Source organism: Aquila chrysaetos, chromosome 21 (genome assembly GCF_900496995.4).
Source record: "Aquila chrysaetos chrysaetos chromosome 21, bAquChr1.4, whole genome shotgun sequence".
Lineage (NCBI taxonomy): Eukaryota > Metazoa > Chordata > Aves > Accipitriformes > Accipitridae > Aquila > Aquila chrysaetos.
Window position 1 is genome coordinate 2,019,553 of NC_044024.1, and position 9,203 is coordinate 2,028,755.

The 9,203-nt window shown below is 41.2% G+C and overlaps 1 protein-coding gene across 5 annotated transcripts in view; it reads left to right on the forward strand.

The window, feature by feature from the left end:
* Nucleotides 1–8,776, forward strand: part of LPAR4 (lysophosphatidic acid receptor 4) — a 29,223-nt gene extending 20,447 nt beyond the window's left edge. For 3 of the 5 annotated variants that reach the window (XM_029997316.2, XM_029997312.2, XM_029997311.2), the window contains exon 2: nucleotides 7,098–8,776. In XM_029997316.2, the coding sequence (XP_029853176.1) occupies nucleotides 7,251–8,297 (1,047 nt within the window). In that variant the 5' untranslated portion in view covers nucleotides 7,098–7,250 and the 3' untranslated portion in view covers nucleotides 8,298–8,776. Of the gene's footprint in view, nucleotides 1–3,485; nucleotides 3,612–7,097 lie in introns of all 5 variants that reach the window. The other 2 variants (XM_029997313.2, XM_029997314.2) reach the window with 1 other exon arrangement.
* The last annotated feature ends 427 nt before the right edge of the window (nucleotides 8,777–9,203 follow it).

Consider the following 9,203-nt stretch of genomic DNA (forward strand, 5'->3'; position numbering starts at 1 on the left):
GGAGGGCTTCATGCGACTGCAGGCGCCTCGCGAGGAGCCGAGGAAAGGCAACAAGGAGCCAAAAAGCCAAGCAATCACCAAGGAACCACTGGAAATTGTGTCAGAGAAAGCGAAGAAAGGAAGCTTTTTGGGCAGGACGCTGACTGGAAAGCATTTTGGAACCATAAGCAAATAAACTGAGTCCTGTTGTTGGATTCCCCAGTGGTTCAGGGAAACAGGATTCTCTTTTTTTTTTTTTTTTTTTTCCTTAACCACGCTTTGTAAATAAACAGGGATACATCAAAGACATAGCTACCTCCATCACCAACTTCTACTTCTGAGTGAAAATAACCTGTAAATCTTCAAGTATTGGGTCAAACAGTGTAACTCTGCTTTTCATCAGTTCATCAGTTTTTTCTTTGCATCTAAATCTTCTCTTATTGGGACTTCTATTGAATCTAGCAATGCTATTATAAAGCAATCTCCCCTTAGTGAGACACCTGAGAGTGAAAAAAAGCAGCATTCCTACAGTCCTCCATCATCAGATTGAGGTTCCTTTGCAAGCAAGAAAGTCCCTCTTACAAGAATAAAATAGTGCAAACTTTGCTGGGAAGTTTGGGGTAAATTCTGTCATTTCTGGTCTGCGGACCAGACCCTCTGAAGGCCGTAGTGGATGGGGAAGGCCAAAGCGCGTCAAGGGTTAAAGGGGTGATGTAAATGGAGAGAGACATTCTCAGTGAAAACAAAAAGAGAGTCATGCCCTGAGGATCAGTGTCTGAATATGGGGTAAGTCAGTTCACTATTCTCTTCAGAAGGAAACATTTTAATTAGCTCAATACAAAACAGATACAGCACAGAGAAGTCACCATGAGCAGGAAATGCTTTGTAAGTCTCAGAGGACAGTTAGGAGACAACGGCAGCGCTGACCAATTAAAAAAAAAAAAAAAAAAAAAAAAAGGAAAGAAAAAAGGAGAGCGCCTTTAGGATTAGGTCCGATAGGCTCAAGTTTCCACTTCCCCGTTCCACCTTGGAGAAGAATTAAATTGGGTTCCTGCTGCAATTGTGTTTGCTGACTTCCAGGCAACAGAAAGTAGCTGTTGAACTTGGAGGGTCTGCGAGGTTCACGGAGAGCCCAGGCCACCCCAGACAGGGAGGAAAGCAGTGGCTGGTGCGCTCTCACCTAGTCCCAGCGGGTCCCCGAGATGACTCTTGGTGGCTAAGAGAAGAGAAATGCCTCATGGGCTCCCATGCTTTGTTTTTCTTCTGTCAAAGAGGATTTGAAAAGCAGACAGTGAAACCTGACTGGAACGATCCCGAGTAATTCAGGATTTCACCTTCCCACCAGGTGCGGGAGATGTTATTACACCCACAGCAAATACTGGGGAATGAAAGTACCAGTGGTACGGAAGACCCTTGCACAATAATCGTCAAAGCCATGAATAAAAGCCTTCCTGCCTTGTCTTTTATGCTAACCATCAGAAAATGTCCCCCTTTGCCCAGCATACCAGCTAGGCATTCACTCTGATAAAACGCGGGGAAGAATGGCTCTTTGAAGCTACAGAAACCTTTGCTGGACTTCAAAGTCACACTTCTGTCTCCTTTCCTACTGTTCTCAAATTCATCACTTAGGATTAGTAAATGAAAGAGATTAAAGCATTTCTACTTTCCATCGCTTCATATAGTCAATAGTGCTTTGTTTACAGGCAGCTGCTTCATTTCCCACTGTCTAATCCCACCCTTTCTCCTGCTCCTACCACACCGGGGAAGAAACGTAGGCAAAGGTTACTGTGAAACTGCAAGAAGCTCTGGGGAGGATGGAGAGCTCACAGCAACTCGGCAAGCTGGTCGGTTTAAAAACCAACCCCAAGCTTGATGTCCCAAGCCATTTCTCATCCCCAGCCATTTCCCTGCAGCAGCAGCCGGGTCCAGCAACGCCTGCTGTTGCTGGTACAGCTTTCAGTAAGCCCACGCTGCTGGCACTGGGAAAATGGAGCCAGCATCGCTGTGCAACACAGTTACTGCCCTGTCAGCCTCAAAAAGGGAAAAGTCAGCAACCAGATTCCCCCAAACTGGAGGTTTGTTCTCACAACTGCTTTCAGGTAATGCTCTCAAAGTTCTTTGCAACCAAAAATAACTAGTGAAGCTTTATTGAAAAGAGAAAGTATTAGTAAGTGGAGATCCCATTGCAGGCACTGAGGTACTGCGAGAGTGGCAAAGCAGCGGGGAACTCAGTGGTGAGATGGTTTTGTTGTGTTTTCCATCGCTGCTTTGCTCTCTTTGAATTCACATTTTGTGGTTTTCAAGTGAACATTTGTAAGCCTTTAGAAATGATAGTTTGGTGGTGTTACGATTGCTCATTTGCACTGCCATATGATTGTTAGAAATGTTTACTTTTTCAGGTAGAAAAAGTTTCTTGTTTATCTATTAAGTCCATATTCAAACAGTTGCACTATATCTCACCTTACCTATAGTACTCCTACCAGTCTGGAAGAATCCAAGTCCTATAGCCTCATGCAGAATTATCTGTGCAAAAATCTTCCAAAACCCCAAACAACTCCCCCGCAACCCAACAAAACCTTTTTTAAGCCTTCTGCATAATTAAAGTAGAATGAAGGAGGGAAATAAAACCCAAGAAATTGAAGAAATTATACAGTTTCTGGTTGTAAAGCTGTAACCCTGGGCTCAGTTGTAGAAGTGAGTTGCACATCATACGATCGTTGTACCAACTGGGTGAATAACAGGGAAGTGAAAACCCTCTAATGAATGTAGTTCTTGTCAAGAGAAGGCATAAAGCACATGCTGTGCCCAAGGAAAATACTTATTTATTTCCAAGGTCAAGGTCCGAGACTATACCAAAACACAACAAGTGCTGCCGTAACCTAGAGACATTTCTGGACAAAACCCAGAGAACCTCCCCCCCCAACCCCAGTATGCCCACCTTTTGATCCATCAGGTTTTGGCTTCTATACCCATAAAACCTTTGTCTCTCAAGATTTAGAGATAACCTGAGTATACATAGCGATAATCTAGAAAGAGATCCTTCAGATTTGAAAGGTTTTCACATTCGGTCTGTATCAGACCTCACAAGAAAAGGCTTTGCAGTGTTTAGTTATTTAAATGAACACACACAGGATGTCCTACATATTCAGACTGATAAAGTTACATTCATCTTACATCTCACATGAGAAAAAGAAAATGTGAAGATGCGAAAATGTCAGTCCCAAACTTCATGCTGTTTTTTCTGACCTCAGTTTGATGGACTTGTGGGGAATGAGATGTTTATGAAGCAGAAAGAATGGGCTTAATAGAATTACAGAATCTGATTTTAAAGTGTGCTTTTTACCTGCAGTAATTTTCTGTACTAACAAATGGTTTGTCTGAATTAAGCTGCAAACTGGCTGTTTTGAAGATTTCTTGGGGTGCCAGGTGGAGGAAATAAAAGAATTGTAAACAGGATACTTGTGCACCATAGGAAGTAATACGTAGAAGTTTTCCTTTATTTTCAGTACACGGAGGACAGGGGATATCTCTACAATAAAAGGCAAATAGAAGTAAACCCTGTCAGCTACTCTGCTGAACCCCACTTCATAACTCTGAGAATAACAGGGTTAAATGAGTAAGCAACAGCTGCTGTAGGTTTACTTGTACCATCCCTGCTACGAGAGAGAATATTCTTAATATTACCACATTAAACAGGCTGTATGTTCTGTTATGGCACCAATTCTGATAACAGCTAGGTACATTCCTGCCCTCATGTACTGCCCCCCATTTTAGATACAGGATTTAAAGTTTTGGCCTGCCTAAAATACAGAACAGTAAAGTGGTTTTCTTTATATTCACTTAACTCAGCATTTTAAAATGTATTGCTAGGGTTTTTTTCCCAGCAAGACAATAGCAGTGGTGAACGTGGTATAAATTAAGAGCATCCTACTGCTTTAATCCTTAGTGAAAAGGAAGGAAAGTGAATTTTACATTCAGAAAACTAAATCTGTGGACTCATGCTGCAGAATTTAAAGCACATGGCTGAGTTTCAAAGCAACTTGCCAGCTTGTTTAAACACTTCAGTGTTAGATAGGTAAACAACACAGGCCTGTATTTTAAAGACCATAACTTAGCTAAACAATTGCTGGCAGGCAATTCTCATAGACTTATACACCAGAAAAACTGGTATTTGACCTTGTGGCTGTCTGATGCAGAGCAGGGAAAAAAGAATCAAGTGATCGAGCATCTTTTCTCCCGTGTAATGAGTATCTGGGTCAGGCTGCTGGCAACAGCCACGTAGGTCAGTAGTAAAGGTAAGCATTTCAAAGCTGCCTTTCAAACCTGCTGTGTCAGGCTGTGTTTTGAGGAACAGCCAAAATCCTGGACTGTGTGCACAGATTGGAAAGTGGAGTTTCCATCAGCCTCCTAGGCACATGGCTCTGTAAGGTTTCAAAGGACACCCAATCCCTCTCAGACCTCCCCAGTTAGACATGAAGCCTGGACTAGAAGAGTCTGGCACACCTGGTTTTTACACACTGCAGAAGAAAAGGATCTACTTATGGAGTTTACATTTCAGTATAAACAAAAATTGCTCCTGATGGAGATAACATGCACTCTCTTTCTTTGCTGAAAGGGAGTTACAAGCCAAGAATTTAATGCATTAGGCTGAGGGTTAAGCTAAGAGGCACAGCTATTCCTGTTGGAGCTCATGTATGCTTTTGAATCTAAGTTCTTGCTTAAAGGCATTTCAACTTGTAGGTGAGACCTTCGCTTATTTAGATTACCACCTATTCAAAGGAAGTGCACCTTTGAGATTTTACTACTATCCTTTTCATAAGTTTAAATGTTTGGTATCTTTTTTAGGTCATTTCACAATAAAGTTCATTTAGGCATGAATTAGTAGGAAAAAAACCTGAGATAAGTGCAAAAGCACAAAGGGGTGCAAGGAACATTTTGCTCCCCTACACAGCCCATTCCCTACTCTGCCTATCTGTCCCCAAAGCCCTGTACAGTTTGCATAATGAAGCACTTGCCTACATGCGCTGTAGGGAAAGCTCCAACATGGGATCGGTCTCCTCTGTCATTGCCACAGCAATCGGATAAGGGCATATCTACTTCTGGTTTGAACATTTGCTAATACAGGATATCATCACAAACGTGTAACTCAAAACGCAACTAAAACGAAGGAAGAATTTACTAAATTGGGTGAAGAGCATGTACCAAAGCTGTCTATGAATATCATAGGGAATTCCAGTAGTTCAAGGTTTGCACAGCAAACTCAGCCAGAACAGCAAACCAGCCCAAAGCACCACTTCGCTGCCCCAGTCCTGACACTGCCTCAGTCTGCAGACAGCATGAACCCTCCCTGACAGGAGAGACCTAATAGTTCCAAGTCCTCTTTTTTGATGTCAAAAGGTTCAAGTAATTTGAAAGTCATCTTTCTGAGAAGCGAGATCTGGGGATCCTCCCTTACTGCTTTTTTGCTTTACGTCCAACTAATCTGTAAGGGGCAAAGGCGAGGTGCTGCCTGCTCTCTGGGTCACAGGGCTGGTTTTTGTAAAGCCTGCAGTTGTCCAGGCGCTCCCAGGTGAGGGCAGAGCTTGCACCTTCCATCTGGCAAAGCCGTGGCTATTACATCTTTCTCAACACTTGACATTTTACCAGCTGACTCACTGACAGCCTGCGTGCAAGAACAATTGTCAGCATGAGCTTTTCCAGTAGGAAAACATATGGAAGACATTTGATTTTGATCAGTTTGCATCCCAAATTGTCCCGATTCCATGCTTTCTTCCCCAGTTTATTTGTTTATATGTTGCCATTTCAACCTTTAACACGAGTCAGTTACATGTTTGCTGTTGAAACTACACTGTCAGAGGATCACTTTCTGGAACGGATCCTACTCTTCACAAGGGTTTCATCTCTCTAAATTACTCCGTAGTTGTAGCTACCAAGATGTTTCTTAGATTACAAGAAGATTACAAACTTTGTTTTGTATTTGGTTTGCTGTAGTTTACAAGGCAAAAGGTCTTTCTCTTCGTTGTCCAACTTTGCTCCACATTTCCAAGATGTACCGACTGCAGTGCCCATGTTCCAACTCACAAACCCTCCTCACTCCAGTGAGGGAGACTTTCCAACTGCTTATCCTCCCAGGCCTTAAAAACAATACTTAGAAGAGCAATAAGAGAACATCAAGACAGTTCAGAAAGCACTTATTTCCAACAAACAGCATGCTTACTTCAACTCTACAATTCTCTAAAGCTTGCTGAACAGAGACAAAGTCTTATAAGAGCATAGTTTGAGATTTCTGAAATTTCAGGTTCTGAACGTTGACAAAGAGTATAAATGAAATGAAGCTGTTGGTACTTAGGGGAGTCCTTTTTGCAAAGCATTTTACATTTGCAAAAAAAGTCCTTTTGAAAGTAATACCATTTTTGCAGAAATTTTTAAGGGAAAAAAAAAAAAAAAGCACCATTGTCCAAAAGTGGCAAGCATAACTTTGGAAAGTATTTTTGAAAAACATTTCTGAAATACAACATTTCAGTTTTTCACTTTGAAAAACATGTCTAAGGATGCTCCTATTTTCAAATAGAAAAAAGGCAAAGCAGTACTTTGTTAACATAGGTTTGGGTTTTTTTAGTACTTTTGCATCAAAAAAGGTTGAAAAACCATAGAACTTTCATTCCTGCACAGTTAAAAGCAAACACTGAAACTTTCAGCTTCTTTCTCCTCTTGTTACAAGTTTAGGTGAACATTTCAGACTGTTTGATTCTATACCTGGGCAATATCGTGGGTCCATGATTTAATTTCTTTCCAAACACACTGGGCCAATTCCATCTCAAATTTTAAAGAAAAACTTTTCCAAGTGGAAAGTTGGAATTAGCAATCACTCTCCTTCCAATAGGAGGACAAGGGAGCGATGGAGGAAGGAAAGGAAAGGCTGAGTACAGTAACTGCTGTGTTCAACTTTGAAAAATCCCAATAATAGTGAAATTTTTAAAGACTACCTTGAAACCTAATTACTGGTCTTGTTTGCACATCCATTCATTTAGAAAGGAAAGAGTATGTGTTCTCTTGCACAGCCACTTTAGGTGATAGCAGGTTGCAAGACTGATGGCATCTATTTCTCTCTCCTTTAGGATGAAAGGATTCGTGACGGAGATGTGGTAGCAAGGTGTCAAGCAACCTTCCTGGAATGTGTTTCTTCAGGAAGAGAAGAGATCACTGCCTTATTTTATGGATGTCACTGAAGTAGACTTTGAAGTTCTTTGGAAGCACATCACAAACTTGGCATGGGAAACCACAGCAACAATCATACCTGTTTGATAGATGATTCCTTTAAGTATAACTTGTATGGAGCCGTGTACAGCGTGGTCTTCATCCTTGGTTTGATTACTAACTGTGCCTCCCTCTTTGTTTTCTGCTTTCGGATGAAAATGCGAAGTGAAACAGCCATTTTCATGACAAACCTGGCTGTTTCAGATTTGCTTTTTGTGTTCACTTTGCCTTTTAAAATTTTTTATAATTTCAACAGGCACTGGCCTTTTGGAGATAGCCTGTGCAAGATTTCTGGTACAGCATTTCTCACTAACATCTACGGGAGCATGCTGTTCCTCACCTGCATTAGTGTTGACCGTTTCCTTGCTATCGTCTATCCATTCCGATCTCGCACCATTAGGACCAGGAGAAATTCTGCCATAGTCTGTGCTGGTGTTTGGATACTGGTCCTCAGCGGTGGAATTTCAGCTTCATTGTTCTCCACAACCAACATTTCCAACACCAGCACAACCTGTTTTGAAGGTTTTTCCAAACGTATCTGGAAAACCTATCTGTCTAAGATCACTATATTTATTGAAGTGGCAGGTTTCATAATTCCTTTGCTACTCAACCTTACGTGCTCTTCTTTAGTTCTCAGGACTCTCCGGAAACCTGCCACCTTGTCTCAGATCGGGACAAACAAAGAGAAAGTATTGAAAATGATCATTGTGCATGTGGCCATTTTTGTCGTGTGCTTCGTGCCTTACAATTCCATACTCTTCTTGTATGCTCTGGTGCGGTCCCAAGCAATAGCAAATTGCTCCTTGGAGAGGTTTGCGAGGACAATGTACCCAATCACATTGTGCATTGCAACAATGAACTGCTGCTTTGACCCTTTCATCTATTACTTTACATCAGAATCCTTCCAGAAGTCTTTCAATATAAAAACCCAGATAAAAATGGATTCTCTTTTCAAGACTGAGACACCTCTAACAAAGACTGCACTACCAGCACCACAGGATGAAATAAGTGACCAGGCTATTACAAATGGAGGAGACCCAACATCTGAATCGCATTTCTAGTGAGATGTTTACACATGGAGTTATCCCCCATTAACTTCTGATTAACACCATGTGTGAAATTGTTGTTTCAGAATATGTGGGTTCATACATGGTGTTAATGAAGAAAAGATGCTGGGGCATAACTACACAGGTAGACAAATCCTTACACTGGGATGGTCCCATCAGATGCAACAGGTGAACATGAAATATAAAAACCCCAATGGATCTCCCTTTGGAGATTATGGATAGGTAACAATGTATGCGCCAACTAAGGAGGGAACAGAACAGCTTCTTTAGTCAGAATGTGCCAACATTTGGCATTTTTTTCCCCCAACAGTTGACATGGGACCGGTTGGGAAATAGAAAATTTAATTTTCTTAGAGATATCTGTCAATATTTCATGTCTTTGGGAAATGCATCATCATATGTTAACTCAATAACTTCACACAATATGTATGTTTGCTTAAAAAGACATAATAAAAGCTTTTGGCTTTTCCTTATTTCACTGCAAGACTATACATCCTGGTTTTAATAGATACAGGCATGCTGAATTTATTGTATGGAGAAGTTTCATATGTAAATAATTGTTCTGAGAGTAGGCAAAACAGTTGCCTGGTGATAGAGAGAAAAAATAATAAGCGAAAAGAATAATTAATAATGCAGTTTTGAAAGAAGAAGTTTCATTTTTGTCAGATTAAGCTGCCTTTTAATTTATTTTAAATGGCACCTCCAGGGAGAAGTAAGGAGCTCATTACTGTTCTGTTGCACCTGGGCTTTTACATCCCAGGAGATTATATGTGACTGTTTCTGGCAAGGGCTAGACTATAAAGTCAGCTGAAGGAAAGGGCCTGAAACACCAGAGTTCTTGCAAGGGCAAATCTCCTATGTGGAAATTGAGTGCAGCTGAAGGGCTGAAGAACCAGAGTG